General features: G+C 40.8%; 1 protein-coding gene across 1 annotated transcript in view; it reads right to left on the reverse strand.

Annotated features, from left to right (window-relative positions):
* The window catches only part of rap1gap2a (RAP1 GTPase activating protein 2a), a 189,471-nt gene that overhangs the window by 164,912 nt on the left and 2,059 nt on the right, over positions 1-22,500 (reverse strand). Inside the window, exon 2 of the mRNA XM_080429439.1 lies at positions 10,835-10,870. Coding sequence (XP_080285565.1) covers positions 10,835-10,870 — 36 coding nt within the window. The remainder of the gene's footprint in view (positions 1-10,834; positions 10,871-22,500) is intronic.

The raw sequence follows: 22,500 nt of genomic DNA on the forward strand, positions 1-22,500 counted from the left end.
CGACTACCTTTTTATACTGACGAAAACTAGATAAAAATTAAATAAAATCTAAGCTACAATGACTAAAACTAAGACTACTTATATTCAAAATTTCGTCAACAAATAAAAACTAGACTAAAATGTTAGTGAGGGACGAGTGGAGAAGACAGAAGAGATCCAGTAGGACTAAAAGATTGGTTTGGGTGTTGCACTCTGAAAATAGCAGATCTACAAGTTCACAATGTGTCGTGCTGCGACGCTTTGTGAGCTTGTAGATCTGCTATTTTCAGCATGCAAGCAAGTGTAAAATCAGCCATTACGACGCCATCAAGGCACCGCCAAAATTCATTTAGTAGACTAAATCAACTGTAGATTTAGTCGACTATAATCTAAGTCTAATCTAAGACTAAAACTAGACTAAAACTACATTTTATACAAAAGACTATGACTAAAACTAAATCAAAATTTGCTGTCAAAATCAACACTGGAGAACAGGAGCCTCTACTCTCAACAGTAAAACGACGCGAACTGGCCTGGTATGGTCATCATGTCACAAGACATAGGTCTTGTGGAGATGTATTGGAGTAGAAGTAAAAGTACTGAAAATTGGAAATACTCCGGTAAAGTAAATATACCTCAAAAATGTACTTAGTACACCACCACTATAATTATACAGTAATACATTATGTACTGACCTTTAAGATTAGACATTAACATTCTTCATTAAGACAAAAATAAAGGGTAAATGTTGCATCATGCACCAACACGCCACAGCTGTGCATTTAACAAAAATTCTTCAAACAATTCTACAAATATCTTCTGGTATGTCAAGGACCCCCAAAATGTATTTGGCAGCGGACCCCCATCTCAAAATATGTTGTTCCAGGGACCCCCTAGAAGCAAAGATTTGAGTTAAAAATATAAATAAGATTTACACACATTTTCACGATTTCTCAAAAATAGCAGATCTACAAGCTCATGGCTATGAGCTTGTAGATCTGCTATTTTTGAATAGCCAAAGTATAAAATAGTGGTTAAAGTGGTTACACCGATGCGTTCCCGGGTTTTAATGGGTTAACCACCCCAGCATCTGTATTCCGGGAAAACTATCAACAGTGGTGGAAAAAAATTGCAGATCTATAAGTTCACAGGTTGCATAATGCATTGTGAGCCTATTGCAGCAGCAGATTCAATGCCAGCCAGCTAACAAAAAAACTTCATTTGTGTCATTTTTGGGGTAGATTTTGCATATTGTCTATAGTGAAGCACAATAAATAAGGGATTTAAAACAAAGGAAACATTGATTTGAGATTTCAAGTATTAATAATTATTATTTTGCCACAGTTGCCTGAACTCGCCCTAACAAACAGCAGACCGCCTCCGTAATTGACTGATAATATGTTTAGCATTTTGCTTTTCTATTTGCATATTTAATTAATTTATGTTCTGATTAGCTGCTGTTGCCTGACACTTTCTGAAAACAATCTGTCCGGGGACTGCGGATGAAAAATCATGTTTACAATATTGTATCACACACGCACGTATACACAACATGCACTAAAACACACGCATACGTGCAAATGTGTGTGTGTGTGTGTGTGTGTGTGTGTGTGTGTGCGCACAGACTCATGCTTGCACACACACACACACACACACACACACACACAAACAGTGTGCCAGGACCGGGAAAACAATGCTGATTTCTCAAAATGTTGAAGTATTTGTACTTTACTTGAGTATTTCCAATTTCCAATACTTTCACTTCTACTCCACTACATCTCGGATCCAAACATTGTACTTTTACTCCACTACATTTATTTGAAAACTTTAGTTACTAGTTACTTTGCAGAATTTGATTATTATTACAAAACATACATTAACCACTTCAGCTTTATATACATTTCATCCATTTGAAAATAGCCGATCTACAAGCTCACAACGTGTCGCGATTTTCAAAAGATTGTTATAGGCCTACATTTGAAAACATGTGAAATGGGACATTCTGCATAATGAGTATTTTCTACTTTTGGTACTTTAAGTACATGTTGATACCAATACGTTTGTACTTTTACTCAAGTCAATTTTAAATTCCGGACTCTTACTTGTAACAGAGTGTTTCTACATTGCAGTATTGATACTTTTAATGAAGTAAAACATTTGAGAACTTGTTACCCCACTGTTTATTTCTCACATTCTGCCAATTACTTGGCGGGATGTGGGGATGTTTGGCCCTCAAAAGTAACACACACAGTACACACACACACACACACACACACACACACACACACACACACACACACACACAGTGCTGATGAATCATCTCAACTAAGTCACGACGCACCCATTCATATTCACAACCACTCCACACTTCCACTCCAGTCATGATTGACAACACATCAAAGGTGACACAATGCCATTCTCTCTCTCTCACACACACACACACACACACACACACACACACACACACACACACACACACACACACACACACACACACACGCGCACGTTTGACATTGAAGTATTATGAATGGGAGTGAGTCATGATGTTTCTATGGGGCAGCAGCTGATTGATATATTATACATAATTACAGTCCTTATATATATGAAGAAAAGGATGTCAATATCAAATCAAAAGGATCATCACACGGATGTGCATGACGGCTATAGTGTCTGTATGTTTGCTCAACACCCTTGTAACAAAGTATAAAATAGAGCCCAATGCAACTTAACAATGATCCTGCCATCTTATAATCAAAAGCTCAGTGAGAGAGAAATTCAGTCCTGGAGCCACTTCAGACTCAAAGCCAGCAGCTCAACCGCAGTGTTATTTTCCACCAGACACTGAACGCAATTAATTCAATTAAATACAGTTCAGTCAGATCACTCACGAATAGATTGAGATCATTAACTCAATCAATGCCAAGGACGACTTTTTTCCCCAAAAGGCCCAGACTGCTTAGGACGACTTTGACAACTTTTTTGTTGGTGTTTCCTCTAGATGGCGCTCTTCGCTAACATATGAGTGACCATGTGTACTGCTCCATTCACTTCCTGGTTAACGTATTTGGGAAATCGCCTGTGTCTCGCCTCCTGTGTTTTACTGTAATGTATTTTTGGCTAGACATGCTACTTTCAACGGCCTATGACAAGCAAACGTGGGGTCGCGGTGACATTTTTTTTCTTCACGGAAGCACAGTGAAACCCCCCGTGATTAGCAACCATCAGGGGATCGATCATACTGGAGATAAATATTCTGTGACTACTTGAAAACGAAAGGAAATCGAAAAATCGCTGGCAGTGGATGATTCATGTATCCATTTATTCAGGCAGTGAATGAGTTAACACATTCCCTGCCATTGCCGGAGATTTCCGTCAATTCAATTTTCTTAGAAATTACGCTGGAGGGCGCTCTTCCGCAACCTATCAATGATCCCTTGCACTGCCACTGCAAGAGAAGGAATGGACGGACAGGACGTCATCCCAAAAAGATTCACTTCCGTCCACTCCCATGTTATGAGATGTAGAAAAACACGTCTAACTCGGATTTCTTCTTTTTGTAATGAAAACGAGCCATATTCAACTGCCAATGACAACAGAATGGAGCTCCACGCCGCTTCAGTCTGATAATCAGGCTATAGGCTGTAATGTGAACTTAACGTGAACTCAATACCGCCCAATCTGTAGGAGTCAGGTTAACGCATCATTGCATATTAATACAATATACCTAGCCAGGGGCAGAGATGAAAAACCGCACCTTCACCCTGCTGCCCACAGTGACGCAGGTAGAGCAGCGTGAAGGGTCACTGGGTTGTGTGTGGCGCACGCACACACACACGCGTGCGCGCGTGCACACACACGCTTGACTATTCAGCGACACTCATTAAAACAGTCTGAGTGCTAGAGTACATCAAAGGGAAACTCTCCAGACTTAACCTCCCTGAATCAGACATGGTGTCTACATGGTAAACCCACAGAGGGGCTGAATATGAATATTATGATGTCTATAGAGTGCAGATGAATCATAACGGCTGGCATCTGGCTAACACTGGAAGTGGTAGACGCTGGTACTAGTGGAACTAATGAAGGCTATTTATTTGTGTTGCTATTTTGGACAATATAATGACTCAAAAATGCAAGTTATTATTTTGTGTAGGGATGTTCGATATTGACCTTTTTTTTACCGATATCCGATATACCGATATTGTCCAACTAAATTTCCTTTACTGATATCAACCGATACCAATATGCTGGCTTTTTCACCAACAAGTCAACTCATTGTCAGGTAATAACATCACATATCTTATCAAATAAAATAGCTATAATATCAATATAAAATCTAATAAATATCGAAAATAAATAATCTCTTATAATACAGTAATGTTGTTAGGTTTTCAACTAAGTGAGTCCCGAGACCCACTGGTGGTCATGGGAATGAGTCCCACTAATCTTAGATTAGATGTAGGCCGATTTGACAGTGCAGAAGCATAATTGCCTTTGATGCCTATAACACTAATCTCTCGAGAACAGATTCTGCTCTGCGTTTGAATCTGTCGGGGAGGTTCGTCATAACGTGTGCGCACTGGGCTACAAGTGGGCGGGCCTTCAGATCAGGAAGCAGGCCGCGCTTCACCCAATCAAATGTAGTGGGCGGGATTCACGTGTCCGTCGATCCTTCCCCTCTCGAAACCAACCGAAACTAATTTAACAATAGCGTCCGCGGAGCAGACAAAACCACGGAAAGATATTCACATTTTTACTTGCTCTTTCATCATAGAAACAAGTGGGCTTATAACCAAAACGATCCATGTTCTCTGGGAGAAGTGGTGTTAGTGTTCCGTGTAGAAATATTGTTAGTGGGAATTAAAACCTAGTCGCACCACCGGAAGTGATGCGCTGAAGGCAGACCAAAACCCCGGTTTCCTTGCGTACGGGTGCTACGTTTTCTTCCTCCCAGAGCCAACTGAGATAGTCAAAAACAGCAGAGGGCGCTGTTTTTCCTTTTCATTTGGCGCTGGGTTCCCAGATTGCTATAACACTAACAAGTGTCAAGTCTGTCAACAAGTGTCAGCTGGACCCTAGACTGCCCTAGCGTGTCTGATATCATGTCTAGACGGGGCGGGTTCAAAATCTGCGGAGAAACAATCCGCCGGATCCTATTGGTTCACCGATCTGCCCGTCAGCCCCCGCCCCGCGCCCCTCCTCCCCAATGTGTAGCATTGAGAGCCCTGACGTCACAACATTTGGAGCGACGCCCACTGCACTCTGGTTGGTTGGGGAAATGAAACACTTCCTATGCCCGGAACATCAACTGGTTGGTCCAGGTAGGGGTGTTCGATATTGTGATAACTATCGTAGCGACGATAGAATGTCCCCACGATATGCGTTTTCAGAGATATCGTACATATCGTCATACAGGGAGTCACTTAGTTATAGAACGTGCACTCGCTGTTTTATTTAATCTTTTTGTTTTTTTATATTTTATTAGGCAAAATACTTGTCTAAAAGGTCCAAAGAAAGTCCTTGCGCTCTTGTTTCCATTGAGGTCCTGTGAGTGCACAGTCTATGATTTGCAGTTCTATTCCTTCATTTATACTTCTGTAGTACGACGGTTTCGTTCGCCAAAAAGAACAGATCTACAAGCTAACATGAGCATTTGCAGCTTGAAGATCTGTTGTTTTTATCAGACACGCTCCCAAAGTCCCCGCCCCCTTTCTTCTTGCCAGCAACTAGGGAAACCCCGTCGACACGGCTGACCGCACTCACCGCAGTTACCACACTACAACAACAATGGACGACGAGTCAGAATTAGATGAGGAAGAATTAGTCCCCAAAAATAAGTTCACGGCTGTTGTATGGAACTATTTTGGATTTTCCACAACAGACAAGGACCAAACAAACGTAATTTGCAGAATTTGCAAAAAAGAAAATCTGAAAGCGACAGATGGCAACACGTCGGGCTTACGAGACCATCTCAAACGCAAGCACCAGAGAGAGCATGCAGAGACTGTATCAATACAAGGTCCCCCGCGTGTGGAAAAGAAATGTACCGGCGCAGGGGCACCACATCCAAAACAAACCACCATAACAGAGGCATTTGATAAAGGGGTTTCTTATGAAAAGGAAAGCAAACGGTGGAAAGACATAACTGAAGCGGTGACGTTTTATGTGGCCAAGGATATGCATCCAATTAAGAGCGTCGAAAACAGAGGTTTCGTGAGGCTGATGAAAACCACTGATCCACGCTACGTGGTGCCCGGTCGCAAATATTTTTCTAAAAAGGCCATTCCAAAAATGTACACTGAATGCCGAGAGAAGGTACAACAGCTGGTTCAAAACGCCCAGTTTTTTGCTACAACCAGTGATTTATGGTCTAGCCGCACGTCAGAACCATATATGAGTCTCACCATTCATTTCATTCACAAGTGGAAGCTGCAAAGTGCATGTCTCCAAACGATATACTTCCCAGTAGATCATACAGGGGACCTAATTGCAGCTGGCCTAAAAGACTTACTCGAAGGCTGGGGACTGAAAGAGGAGAACATGACCTGCATGACCACAGACAGTGGAGCAAACATGATTAAGGCGTTGGATGTTAACAAGTGGACTCGCCTGGCGTGCTTTAGCCACAGACTTCACCTGGCCATCGGTGAGTGAAACAAGTAGATTTTTGCCACTGTCTGTCATTCAGATAAGGTCGGGAGCTAATTCATAATAATACTACAAACAAATATACGTTTCTTCATTGTGTGTGTGTGTGTGTGTGTGTGTGTGTGTGTGTGTGTGTGTGTGTGTGTGTGTGTGTGTGTGTGTGTGTGTGTGTGTGTGTGTGTGTGTGCATAATGCATTTCAATAAAATATATAAAAATCTATAAAACAAGTTAAAAAAAATAGTACAGTTCAAAATATAAATAGTCTAATGAAAATGTGAATTAAAATGTATTGTGTGATATACTGTGAACCAATTAAAAAATATTTAGTAGTGATAATAGATAGTGTAAAATTAAATGTACAAGCTAGGCCAAACTGTCCCTATGTTTTAGTGTTGTGCAAAATAGTTGGCATATGTTAAACCAGATTGATTAATACATCTTCATCTTCTATTCCTTAGAAAAAAGTGCCAAAGATGGTCGTGTTGATCGCACAGTGTCCATCTTGAAGAAAGGGGTCAGTGCATTCTCCTTCAGCTGGAAGAAAAAGAGGGAGTTGGCTTTTCTTCAACAGGAGTACAAGTTACCTAAGCACAAACTCATGACCGACTCACCAACTCGATGGGGTTCCAAACTCGCCATGATTGAGAGAGTACTAGAACAGGAAAGGGCCTATTCTGAGATCCTTAAAGAGGTGGTGCCATGTTTTTGCACTTTTTCTGTTTTTCATGTGTCTATGAGGTTGATAGAACTTCATTAAGCCCCCCGGTGGTGTTTTTATGGTGTTTTATGTCTTCTCTGACTATTTGGAGTTTCTTCCTGGAGGCTGAAACCTTGAGGGTCAAACGTGCCAATAGAGAAACAGCGCTTTAGTGACATCACAAAGCCCACACCCTCCCCCTCATTATCATAACACAACAGGTGTGGGCATGAGGAGGAGGAGGGACTAGGACAGGTGGGTGGTGCTAAGGTGGTGGAGGAGGTGCTAAGGTGAGAACCAGGTATACTTAATGCATTGGTGGGTGTGTCTACATAAAAACAACATTTTAACACTTACTGTACACTTTTTTTTTGTTGAAAAAAATCCTTACATAATAATAATACCTTATGATCAGGTTTTAGGGTTGAAAAATATCATGGCACTCCATCTTTAAGGCAGACAAGAAGACGAAGTGTTTGGTCCCTGGATACAACGAAAAGGATGTGATGGAGTATGTAGTGATGGCCCTGGGTCCACTACGGGACTTCCCAGATGCACTCTCAGGTGAGGACTTTGTGGGTTTATTTACATTGTTTTATTATTTATATTTTTTTAATTAGAAAAGTGGCAATACAATCAATCAATACAACTCAATATACAAAACAAATACAAAAATAAATAACCTGCATGCTATTTGTCCTCTTTTTTTCTTTTCTTTTTAGGCGAGGACTATGTGAGTGTGTCTTATGTAAAGCCAGTGCTTCACCTGTTCAAAGAAAACCTCTTGAAACGGAATGATGACGACACAGACCTCTCAAGAGAAATGAAGACGACCATTCTCGACTACCTCACTGACAAATATAAGGATCCCAAAACTGATGAACTGCTGGATATGGCTTCACTTGTTGATCCAAGGTTCAAGACACAGTACATTGACAGTGACAAGACAGAGAAGATAGAAGCCAGAGCTGTGTCTGAGCTTGAGTCCTTGCTGACTGTCACTGTACAAGCACAGCATCCCACAGCATCAGCTCAGCCCAGTTCATCTACCTCCACATCACAGAGCCTGGCCCCTGAGGCAGAAGAAACGCAGGGGCAGGGCCCCCACCAAAAGAAAGCTAAGAAAACACTGGCCAGCTTTTTGAAGACCTCTGTTGCAACTGCAGTAGGCGCATCTTCTTCTCCATCCCTAAAAGAAGCAATAGAGGGAGAATTGAAGTCCTACCTGTCCATAGTAAATGCAGACAGTGAAATAGATCCTCTTGAATGGTGGCAAAAACATGAGGCAAACTTTCCAAGGGTGGCTGTCTTAGCTAGAAAGTATCTCTGCATTCCGGCAACAAGTGCTCCCTCAGAGAGAGGGTGTTCAGCACTGGTGGCAATATTGTCACATGTCAGAGGGCAACTCTCAAGCCAGAGAAAGTTGACAAACTGATTTTCCTGGAAAAGAATCTGTGACTGTGTTCTGTCATACAAAAAGAAAATTTAAAAAAAGATAAAAAAATTATATATAAAAAAAAAAACCTGATGTGAGAGAGCTAAAGCTAGTTAAAGCTAAATACTAGTTTAAAACTTTGTTTTCAATTTTCGGCAAGTTCCAAGCATAGTTACTAAAGTAAGTCTGTGCAGTGTGTCAATCAATCGTCCCTTGCCACGATTCTTTTTTTTCTTTATTCACTTTCATAAAAAGCTCTTTTAGACAGCATTTTTTCCTTGATGAAAGGAAGATTGTATGAATATAGCCTAAGGAAGAACACGCAGACTCAAGTACACACAAAAAAAAAAAAAAATGATTGTAAACTCTATAATCCTGCATGTTGTTTGCCTATTGCAACAGAGTGGCCTCCACCTCACCGCAAGCCTGTTCAATTCACTGAGGAATGAGGATTGTGCGTGTACTGAATGCTTAACTGTCCTGTCCTGTTCACCTCCCCCCTCCCCTCTCCTTTCCTTTCCTCCCCTCCCCTCCCCTCCCCTGGGATGGGCTGCCCCGGAGGCCCCCTGCAGCTTCCACTGTGTATGTGTGTGTGTGTGTCAGACAGTATTGCACTCTATTCTGTCTTGGTTGGTTCTGTTGGCTTATGTTATTTTATCAATACGTTTTATATTGTTTTTTTCCCCCTTTTGAAACAGATGTTCATGCTGAAGTCTTTCATTGCTTTGAAGTTCAAGTCTAAAGTTTACATTTTAATTGTTTGGCACTGACTTTTCCTCATTGATGTCGTACTCTTATGTTGTACTTAGTTATGTTTTTGTGCCTTGAATACTTTTTACTTTATTTAGCAAGAGAGTGCACTTGGTTGTGTTGTTTACATTTGTAGGCCTACGTCTACCTACTTGAACACTGAGGAATTGTTAATTCAGAGATTCATTGCATTGCAGAATTAATTAAAACCAGCTTGAAATGGTATTTGTCTAAATGGTCTGTTATCCCTTTTCTTTTAGTTTTTGTTACCTTGTAGGTGGTCGTACTGTTAAGTAACTTGAAAAATTACCATAATAACCAACATGAAAAATAATGGTGATAGATATCGAATATCGTGATATTTCTTGAAAAATATTGAGATAGTATTTTTTTCAATATCGAACACCCCTAGGTCCAGGCTTTTATTTTTTAGCAAAACAAAATAATAAAAGCCTGGAGATCGAGGCTAGCTGGACCCAGACACACGCACCTCGTGATTTGAAAGTGACTGGAGTCATTTCTCTGCAAAAGCCATTGAATATGATGGAATATGGTTAAGGATTACTGTGATTATGGTAAAATGTTGGACTACCTCCAAACAGACAGATCAAGGCCTCACGGCCCCCTCTCCGTGATCTTTGGTAGGGAAACACTGCCTCATAGTGTCCATGAGGGGCAGTGTTCATAACAAAAGCCAGGTGTAGAATACACTAATAGGCCTACAGTACACTAACAACAACAACAACGACAACAAGCTCACGTTAAACTGAACAAACACAACCCAAACTGCTCAGCGGCAGTGTTACAAACACAAACCTGATTCTCTAATACTCTGCAGCATGCATATTAACCCATTAAGACCTCAGGCCGATTCTACAAAATGTCTTCTAAATCCTAACTGTTTTTTGAAAAAAAAATGTGTTACTATATCAGTGGTTCTCAAACTTTTTCATGTCAAGGGTCCCAAAATTATATGTATTTGGCCGCGGACCCCCATCTCAAAATATTTTGTTCCAGGGACCCCCAGAAGCAAAGATTTGAGTTACAGATGTTTGTTAAAATATATATATAATCAAAGATTTGCACAAAAGTTTACGATTTCTCAAAAATAGCAGATCTACAAGTTCATAGCGCGGCACTCGGTGCCACGCTATGAGCTTGTATATCTGCTATTTTTGAATAGTCAAAGTGTAAAATAATGCTTTTTAGCTCAAATAAAAAAATGACACATACTTCTTCAGGTCGTAATGGGTTAAACTAAACTGCACATATAAATGCACATTTAGACAATGGTCATTTAGACATTGATGAACATCAACCTACCTGGCCTTCAGCGCAGACAGACTGCTCTTGTCAATCCTGGAGAGAGAGAGGGAAGGAGAGAGAGAGAGAGAGAGAGAGAGAGAGAGACAGAGAGATTAGTATTCACCATTATTCAGAAACAGACATTAAAGCTGTGTTCTTTAAGTGCCCTTGGCTTTATTTAGAATGTCATTAGCACTGGGAGCAGCAGCAGACACACGGTTGAGATTTCCAACTTGAGATCTGGAACATTATGAATCCCTTTAATCTGTTTCTTTCATAACTATGACTGCATTGATTGATCATCTGTCTTATGTCTTTGTGTCTACTGGTCCATAGACCTGGGGGATCATGAGGACGCTGGACATCCAGACTGTGTGCAGACTTGAAACCGCAACCGGCACAACATACTGTATACCCAGTGGTGTAAAGTAACTAATTACATTTACTTAAGTACTGTACTTGAGTAAAACTTTGAGGTATTTGTACTTTACTTGAGTATTTCCAATTTACAATACTTTGACTTCTACTCCACATCTCAGAGGCAAATATTGTACTATTATAAATATTGTAATATTTTTACTCCACTACAATTATTTGAAAACTTTTGTTACTATTTACTTTGCAGATATAAATGATTACATTAAAAACATACAATAACCACTTTAGCTCTGTTTTATTCATAGGCTATCAAGCTCACAACGTTGTGAGCTTTTAGATCTGCTATTTTCAAACATTTTAGTACTTTTACTTTTGGTACTTTAAGTATATTTTGATGCCAATACTTTTGTACTTTAACTCAAGTAACATTTTGAACACGGGCCTTTTACTTGTAACAGAGTATTTTTATATTGTGGTATTGCTACTTTTACTTAAGAAATATATCCAAGTACTTCTTCCACCACTGCATTTACCCCCTAGCAGCCCATGGGCAAATGCCAAGAAACAGCTTAACTTTGGGGTGAAATCTGCTTCATTTTCAGATCAACATGATCACTAGTCGGAGTAGTGAGATGTCGGAATGGAAGGAGCACCCCAGGAGAAACATATAACTATATAAAAGTCTGAGTCTGTCTATTGGTCGTTATGTCACCGTTAGCTGAGTGCTACTGGTGACAGTTCATGAGACTGTTCTGTAATTAAAACTCCATTGACCCAACACACTTTCACTCACACACTCTCTCACTCACACACTCTCTCACTCACACACTCTCTCACACACACACACACACACACACACACACACACACACACACACACACACACACACACACACACACACACACACACACACACACACACACACACACACACACACATACACATACACATACACATACACACACACACACACACACACACACACACACACATCTTTACTTTACTGGAGTGCTTCCAATTTTCAATACTTTTACTCTCACTACATCTCAGAGGCAAATATTGTACTTTTACTCCACTACAATTATTTGATTTAAAATGAGTTAGTTACTCAGTAGATTTTGATCATCATTACAAAGCATACATTAATCACTTCAGCCCTGTGCATACCTAGGCCATTTGAAAATAGCCGATCTACAAGCTCACAACGCGTCTCTTTCCAAAGCGTTGTGAGCTTATACATTTGGAAACTTGTGAAATGGGACATTCTGCAAAATTAGTACTTTTACTTTCAGTACTGAAGTGTATTTTAATCTGAATATTTTTGTACTTACTCAAGCACATTTTGAATACGGGACTTTTACATGTAATAGTGTTTCTACATTGGGGTATTCGTACTTTTACTAGTACAAAATGTGAGTATTCTTCCACCACTGATTAAAACTCCATTGAGCGCACACACAGACACACACCAAATAAATCTATATTGGCTATGTGTAGCGTTGCCTTGCTGGGTCTGCAATGTGCTATGTGTTTAAATCAAAGTATAACTTACACCATAGAGCCATCCAGCTCTCTCTCTGCTGGTGTTCTCTCTGGCATTGTGTGTGTGTGTGTGTGTGCTACCCACTGAACCAATGGGGGGGGTCAAGGAGTTTCCTGTTTACCAGTGTTGCCATGTCTGCTTATAATAAGCAACTATGGGCTTGTTTCTAAAGTGGTGTTGCTTATTTGGGCTTGCTTCTAGTGTTGATTTTGACAGCACATTTTGATTCAGTTTGAGTCATAGTCTTTTGAATCAAATTACATTTAGTTTTAGTCAATATTTTAGTCATCTGAAATGTTTTACTGTTAGTGCAGTTTTAAATATGATAAGATAATAGATGACTAAATCTACAGTTGATTTAGTCGACTATAATGTATTTTGGCGGTGCCCTGATAGCGTCGTAATGGCTGACACTTGGTTGCATGCTGAAAATAGCCGATCTACAAGCTCACAATGCGTCGCAGTGCGACCCGTTGTGAGCTTGTAGATCTGCTGTTTTCAGAGCGCAACCAAACATAAAATAACATGTCTTTTAGTTCTACCGGATCTCTTTTCCACTAGTCCCTCACTAATAGTCTGGTTTTTATTTGTTGACTAAATTGTCAATATATTTAGTCTTAGTTTTAGTCATCATAGCTTAGTTTTTACTTAGTTTTTATTTAGTTTTCGTCAGTGAAAAAAGGTAGTCGATGAACATTTTTTGTCATAGTTTAAGTCGACGAAATCAACACTGCTTGCTTCCTAATGTTTTTTAATCCACTGGTTCCCACATTTTTTCATGTCAAGGACCCAAGATGAATATCTTTTTGTTCGCGGACCCCCATATGAAAATATTTGAAAATACCCCCATACAAGATTTGTCTTGTTAAAAAGATATAAAAAGAAATTGTACTTTTTCCCCCAAATTAAATTGAATTAAAATATTTTCAAATAGCCGATGTAAAGTGATGTAAAAGTAATTTTTGGGCTTGTTTTCATAGAGCTTGTTAATCTTGCAAAATCTGGCAACACACTGATTACCTGCATTACACCTGCAGCCTGTTAGGGAGCAGTGGTGGAAAAAGTACTCAATAGTTTTACTTAAGTAAAAGTATCAATACTGCAATGTAGAAGTTACAAGTAAAAGTCTGGAATAAAAAATGTCCTTGAGTAAAAGTACAAAAGTATTGGTATAAGAATGCCAAAAGTATTAAAGTTGTACAATGCAGAATCCCAAATAACGATTTTTAGCAACCTCTGCTGGTCACTACCGTCACTGCATACAATTTCCGTAATCCTCGATTACCCAGAATTCCATTCGTTTTCACCGGAAGCCGGAAGCGTTTCAAAAAGCGATCTTTTAATTGTTTTATACTATCTACGGATCGTTTCTCTTAGCCAGTGGAGCATTAGTTACCATGAGCTGTGCTTTCTTTTTCTGTTCTTTTTCGATCTTCAAATCCTACATTCTCTTAACATCAGCGTGAGGTTCCTTTTTGCTATTACCGCGGTAGTTCCTGGCCAAACAGGAAACCGTTGCGGTAGTTCCTGGGGACGTCGGCCACGACGTCATGACGTTGGCCAGGAACGTCATTTCCCCGGGAAAGTCCCCCCAGTCCACTTTCAATAGAAAATATATAAATAAAAGGCTTCCGGGGGTGAAATTCATGGAGTGGGTGTTGTGAAACTTTTGCCACTGACAAAAGATATACAATTTAACTTTAGTTTTGTTGAAAACGTTACCTAGTATTACTTTAAGTATTTATTATGCAGAATGTCCCATTTCACAAGTTTTCAAATGTATAAAAATCTTTTGAAAATAGCAGATCTACAAGCTCACAATGCGTCGCATCGCTACACATTGTGAGCTTGTAGATCTGCTATTTTCAAATGGCCGAAATGTAAATAGGGCTGAAGTGGTTAATGTACGTTTTGTAATAATAACCCAAATCTACAAAGTAACTAGTAACTAAAAACTAAAAATAATTGTAGTGGAGTAAAAGTATAATATTTGTCTCTGAGATGTAGCGCAGTAGAAGTAAAAGAACTGGAAAATGCATGTACTCCAGTAAAGACTACCTCAAAATTTTACTAAAGTACAGTACTTGAGTAAATGTACTTTACACCACTGCTACAGTAAGGGTGAGGTGGAGTCTGAAGAGGTGAGTGCTAAGGAACTTCTCCTGAAGTTAGAGGGAGAGTGATTTCACGTACCAGGGTCACCTCATCCAGAAGATCAAACCAGTTATGATGAGATTATGTCAGCTTAGTGTTTATGAGGGCATATGAACGCTCCACTGCTATCAGTGCAAAAAGTGAAAACAGCACCGCCGTTAAACGCTCATCTGTGATCATAATAATAACAATAACAACCTTCATCCCTTAAGGCAAAATATCACATCATTATTTTGAGTTGATTATGTTTTAGTTAATCCACTTAAACCAGGGTTTTTTTCAGGCCAAGGACCCCTTAGCTGAGAGGGAGATGAAGCAGGGACCCCCTTCTACATATTGTATTAAACTGTGTCGCAGATCAAACTTTTACATAGATTTCATAGATAGATAGTTGGATTCATGCTAATGTGTATTTTTAGACAGTTAACCTTTTAAACCCTCAATATTTATAGTCAACTTCACCGTTGCCTCTGTACTTGGTCTGCTCTTTTTCCCTCTACACCAACTCCGAAAATAGCAGATCTACAAGCTCACAACGCCTCGCAGCGCGAGCCGGTGTGAGCTCGTCATTTCGGGCTATAATGTTCCCTATCACTCAACTATTTGGCGGACCCCCTGTAGTAACACTGAGGACCCCCTATAGGGGTCACGGAGCCCCTGTTGAAGACCCTTGACTTAAACCCTATATACTTAGTTGACCGGTGTCCACCAGGGCTACACACTAGGCCCCCGAATGTTTTATCTCTACATCGAATATCTCTGCCAAAAATAGTGTCACAGCAGAATAATCAAGCCCCGAGTACGGACACTAGAGTTCCAACCATAGACTGTATAAAAAGAATGGACTAAGCGACGCCATTGGTTTCTACAAACCGTAAATGAAGCCGATTGTTCAGGAATTTCAAATCCGCCATCTTTCAATATCGCGTCATATCGCCTCATATCCTGCAGAATGCCACCAGACCAGTATTGGTTGGGTAGCTTATCAATCAAGAGCGGGGGCAGGGAATGAATGGTATTGGTTGTGTAGCTTGTCAATCAAATCATCCCGCCCCTCCTAGAGCATAGCCTACTTTATCGTCAATTTTAAAATAAATGGGACCATAGTTTACCAAAATGCATATCATGATGATTGAAAGGAGACTTTAAACTAGCGACTGGAAGCATATAGTATAGTAGCTTGCATTGAGAGAATATTCTTTCTGACACCGGCCAGCAGGGGTGAAACAGCGAAACAGGCCATTCATATGAACTGTCTCTTCCGTATTAGAGTCAATGTAAAAATCTGAAGCTGGCCCCTTGGTTTCAACATACTCTCAAACGTTTGACCTGATTATCACGTCATTTGATGCCGCCACGTCCCGTTCTCAAACCCAGGATGTAAAAGGGGTGACAGGGCTTGTCCTATTTTTGAAAAAATCTTGAAAATGTGTGCATATCTTTGAATATATATATATATATATATATATATATATATTTTTTTTTTTTTAAAGCGAGCATTTTTAACTTAAATCTTTGCTTCTGGGGGTCCCTGGCACAAAAGAAATTCAGATGGGGGTCCGCGGCCCAATGTATATCAATTTAGGGGTCCTGGGCATGAAAAAGGTTGAAAACCACCGTGTTAAATGGATCTAATTCCTCAGGAATGGAGATGTTAGGAGGAACAGTTTTCTCCTTCCCAGCAGCGAGGTTTTCTGCTCTGACTGCTGAAGCTATAAAAGACGCCTCACTAACAACTGTCTGCATTATGCAGTGCGTGGGCACATTACCGCTGTGTGTGTGTGTGTGTGTGTGTGTGTGTGTGTGTGTGTGTGTGTGTGTGTGTGTGTGTGTGTGTGTGTGTGTGTGTGTGTGTGTGTGTGTGTGTGTGTGTGTGTGTGTGTGTGTGTGCGTGTGTCTGTGTGTGTGTGTGTGTGTGTGTGTGTGTGTGTGTGTGTGTGTGTGTCTGTGTGTGTGTGTGTGCATGTGCGTGTGCGTGTGTGTGTTTGTATGTCTCCCAGGGAGTTGTAACACTAATCTGAAAATCCTATTAATTTGGAGACTGAGCCATGTAGTGTTTGTTGGTCTCTTGGTCTCTCTAACACACACAGACAGGCACGCACACGCACGCACACACAATGCATGCTCTTGTCACTGCCTTCATGTTTTCAATATCATTTGAATGTTTTCCACGGTTTTGAATATGTCACAATATCGTATCAGAGATCTCTTATCTCCGTAGTGTGTTTATTCGTAAGTTAAAGGGATAGTTCACCCCAAAAATTACGCACCCCATGGAGACTTGAATTCATGGATATGATATGGATATATTTAAATAATTTGAGGACCAGCGGACCGGTTGGCAGTGGTTCCGGTATAGGAGACAGACTCTTTGTGTCTCCTACCGGAACCGCTGCCGGTCATCAAATTATTGACTTAGGAATGAGACAAAAACAAAAAAATATCCATGAATTCAAGTCATTTGAGTACTACAATTATTTGATACCGATACTTTTGTACTTTTACTCAAGTCAATTTTGAATTCCGGACTTTTACTTGTAACAGAGTATTTCTACATTGCAGTATTGATACTTTCACTTTGAGTACTTTTTCCACCACTACTGCTGGCAAGTGGCCTCACCCTGACTTAGGCCCCCTGACTCCCTATGTGAAGCCCAGGGCAAAAAAAAAGTGGTGTCATAATGGACAGTGAGTTTAAATTTGATAAGCAGATAAATGCTCTCGTAAGATCCTCCTTTTTCCAATTACGGCTTTTATCCAAGGCTATAGTCCTTTTCATCCTTTAGTAACTTTGAAAGAGTGATACATGCTTTTATTACGACTCGCCTCGATTATGGCAATGCCCTCTATGCTGGCATCACCCAAGTCTCCCTCCCTCGTCTGCAGTTCAAAACGCTGCCGCATGCCTTTTTACCAGTGGTGGAAAAAGTACTTAAGTAAAAGTATCAATACTGCAGTGTAGAAATACTGTGTTATAAGTAAAGGTCCGGTAATCAAAATTTATGCTGTATATTTCATAACATAACATACACATTTAAGCCATATGTTTGCTTCACAAGTAGGCTACAGACAGAAGAGTGTATTCAGGGATGACCGAGGTGGGTGTGGGGTACAATTAACATTCTCTTTGTTGTTTACCTGGGAGACAGAAGGTCTGGGCATGTGTATCCATCCCCCCTTCCTGCCCCATACAGTTGCAAATGTGTTGGGCAGGGGGTGGGGTCTCATCCTTCAGGGCTGACACACACACACATGTACCTCTTCTTTAGATCTCAATGTGACAACTGCTATAAAGATAGACTGATTTGTAACTATTTGTGTGTGTCACTCAGAGGCCGTGAGGCTGCTGATGGGACCTCAGGAAAGCTGTTTTGTACTGTTTTGTACTATGAAATAAATTGGAAGAAAGTAACCTCACTGACTGGAGTGATGCCTCAATCCATTCTTCAACCATTCATTCACATCTCTGGAACATCAAACTAACTACAATATGGCGTTGTTGGCAACTACAAAAGCAATAGGACCTTTACCAAATAGTGAAGTCTGTGGGTTCAGATACCACAACATGGGGTTGTCAGCAGTGGTTCAGATACCACAACATGGGGTTGTCGGCAGTGGCTTCAGATACCACATTTACTTGAGTAAAAGCATTGGCATCAAAATCTACTTAAAGTACCTAACGTAAAAGTAGGCCTACTCATTGTGCAGAATGTCCCATTTCACAAGTTCAAAATATAAAAAATATTTTGAAAATAGCAGATCTACAAGCTCACAATGCATTGCATCGCGACGCATTGTGAGCTTGTAGATCGGCTATTTTCAAATGTCCGAGATGTATGGCTGAAGTGGTTAATGTATGTTTTGAAATAATAATCAAAATCTACAAAGTAACTAGTAACTAAAGCTGTCCAATAATTGTAGTGGAGTAAAAGTACAGTATTTGCCTCCAAGATGTAGTGGAGTAGAAGTAAAAGTACTGAAAATTGGAAATACTCCAGTAAAGTAAAGATACCTCAAAATTGTACTTAAGTACAGTACTTGAGTAAATGTACTTAGTTACTTTACACCACTGGCATCTAGTAAATAACATTCTTCACATCTGTGCTCAAAAGAGGTGAGTGCTAGGGGTGTGAGGTGGAGTCTGAAGAGGTGAGAGAGTGTGCAGTTCTAACTGCAAAGAGGCATTTATTCTACAGTGTCTTATATGATTTACAAATGTGAAAAGCTATTTTCCAAATAACAGATCGACTGAAACTCGGATCATACTTTATTTATGTTGCAATCCGTACGTTTTTTATGGATTGCTGGAATTTCCACTGCAGAGCTTAAAGATGGAAAGCCAGAGTAAAGCAGAGTAAGCATTGACTCTAGTCGATAAACAACAAGGTAAATAGTCACATAAATAAAGTGCAGAGAGAACAAGTATATAGGGCCTCGAAGAAACTAGGATACCAGCTAAACAATGAGCCTAGCATCTGTCAAACAATGTACATCTAATCTAAACAACATTCCGTACATGTGTGGACAAAACAAAAACAAATATAAAACAAAAACATGAGAACAAGTGACTAAATATTTTGACAATTTGGTCAACAAATAAAAACTAGACTCAAATGTTAGTGAGGGACTAGTGGAGAAGAGATCCAGTAGAACTAATAGAGCGTCGCAGTTCCCGCCCACTTCCTGTTTTTTTTGGTGCCGGAAGAAAAAACTCAATGCATTTTTCCATTGACATTTCCAAAAATATTTATATCTATTAATTTAAGCCTCGAATCAAGCCATCATGAGATGACATGAATCATGACCATAAAACGTTTTTTTATATTTAATTATATGATATACTATATTTAATAAATACCCTTTGTTTTGCCGTTTTCAACAAAAAAAAATCACAGAATCAAACGTTTATGGTCATGATTCATGTCATGTCATGATGGCTTGATTCGAGGCTTAAATTAATAGATATAAATATTTTTGGAAATGTCAATGGAAAAATGCATTGAGTTTTTTCTTCCGGCACCAAAAAAAACAGGAAGTGGGCGGGAACTGCGACGCTCTATAGACAAGTCATCATGGGTGCAGTGCGGGGGTCACAGAACGGAAATAGCAGATCTACAAGCTCACAACGCGTCGCAGCGCGACGCACTGTGAGCTTGTAGATCGGCTATTTTCGGCATGCAGCTATAAGTGAAAATCAGCCATTTCGACGCCATCACAGCGCGCCAAAAAATTACTTTAGTCGACTAAATCAACTGTAGATTTAGTCGACTAAAGTCTTATGATATTTAGTCGACTAAAACTAGAATAAATTTAAAACATTTCAAAAGACACTTCAAAAGACTATGACTAAAAGTAAACCAAATGTTGCTGTCAAACTAGCATCCATCAAACAAGGGTGACAAGAAGGGATACAAGGAGAGGTGAGTGCTAGGGGGTGAGGTGCAGAGTCAGATGAGCGTTAGTGAGGACCAAGTATGTGAAGAAAAGGTTGATAATAGGAAGTGGGGTCATTTAAATAAAATAATTTATAATCAATGCATTGTACACGTCAATGCAACACTGCTCCTGCAAGCAGCTGTGACTTCACAACTTTATCGTCCAACCGAGGCCAGAAAATAAACAATAAATAAACGGCTATAGTCCATTATATGTCACTTCACTGAACGCAATGCAATCGCTTGTTTCCCACACACCTCTAGTAGGAAATAAAAGTTAGGCTTTGCAAAAAAGTGAACAGTTGATTTGCATTGCCTGCTGGTGTGTGCGCGTGCATGTGTGTGTGTGTGTGTGTGTGTGTGTGTGTGTGTGTGTGTGTGTGTGTGTGTGTGTGTGTGTGTGTGTGTGTGTGTGTGTGTGTGTGTGTGTGTGTGTGTGTGTGTGTGTGTGTGTGTGTGTGTGTGTGCGCGCACCGTTAGGGAAATGAAGCAGCTGCCTCAGGTCTCTGGTCTCACACAAATCAAGAGCTCTGTTGTCAGGAAACTGTCTTCAACCCTGAGGATGAAATCAATGTCTGTGTGTGTGTGTGTGTGTGTGTGTGTGTGTGTGTGTGTGTGTGTGTGTGTGTGTGTGTGTGTGTGTGTGTGTGTCCATTGCACACAAGGGTCAAAACTGTTCTCTTTGTTGATTCATCATGTTTTCCTTGTTTACTACTACCATTGCCGTTCCAATGCTGCTACAATATCTGAGGAGCTGAACAAAAAGTATTTTACTCGCTATGTACCTGTCCTGTACATAAAGACGTCACCATGACAACAAATCCTCGAACCTTGAGGCAGCCAATTAATAATTCCATCCGGAGATGTGCATCAGGAGGTTTAAATACAATCCCTACAGCACCAAGCAGTGCCAAGAACATCCAGCAGGGCTCAGCAGTGACAAGATGACATAAGTGTGAGGGTAAATCAGGGAATTTGCAACAATGAAGAGAGAGAGGGGAGGTATATAACTGAGTCACCCAAGATAAAAGATCAAACCTGAACCTGTAACCCGATTGGTAACAATGGACTATAGAGTGACGGTTATGGAGTTCAGTTATCAGTTACAGGTATAATCCAATCAGAATTCACACAAGCTAATATTTTAACCATCAGGGGTTCACAACCTTTTTTCCTCGGAGCCCCCTTTATTACATCTGACTAGAGCTGAGAGCTAGAGCTGAGACACGCACGCACGCACGCACGCACGCACGCACGCACGCACGCACGCACGCACGCACGCACGCACGCACGCACGCACGCACGCACGCACGCACGCACGCACGCACGCACGCAAGTGTAACAGAGTGGTTCACTACCTCAGCCTGATGGCCTGAAAGTCTAACATCTCCTCCGAGCGATAGGGGAAGTCCCTTTGGCTTAGCGGTTAAGATGTTGGCTTTCCACGTGGGAGACTCGGGTTCGAATCCCGGGCGTTACATTGGTGCCGTGACCCAGATCGGGTTTCCTCGTGGGAGGAGGTCAAAAGGGGGGTGAGTGTAACAGAGTGGTTCACTACCTCAGCCTGATGGCCTGAAAGTCTAACTCCCCCGAGCGATAGGGGAATTCCCTTTGGCTTGGCGGTTAAAATGTTGGCTTTCCATGTGGGAGACCCGGGTTCGAATCCCGGGCGTTACACGCACACACACATGCACGCACGCACGCACGCACACAAACACACCGTTACAGTATTCACGTTACTCGCTGACCCTTTGGCAGGGTCGGACACGATGCCCCTTGTGGTGGACCAGGGAACTGCCACCACAACAGTCCATCCACAGTGTGCCTTTAGTGAATTTAAGCTGTAAATGGCTCGGTGGCAAGATGCTTCGATAAGCTTGGGGAGGATGGAGGGAGAGGGGGGGCTAAACATCAACAGTGACGGGACCAATAGAAAAAACACACAGAGGAGACAAAGCAGAGTAAAACAGGCCAGACATCAACAGTGACGGGAGCAATAAAAAACAGACAGGAGAGAGACAAAGCATGGCATTGATTCTCACTGATCCATGTTCCACCCACTGGCTGGGGACAGGCGCAGACTGAGACCGGCGCACGCACGCGCACACTCGCACACGCGCGCACACACACACACACACAAACACACACACAACTACTATTGGCATTAAAATGTA

The sequence above is a fragment of the Gymnoscopelus braueri genome (genome assembly GCF_963280865.1).
Source record: "Gymnoscopelus braueri genome assembly, chromosome: 5".
In the NCBI taxonomy this organism is placed as follows: Eukaryota; Metazoa; Chordata; class Actinopteri; order Myctophiformes; family Myctophidae; genus Gymnoscopelus; species Gymnoscopelus braueri.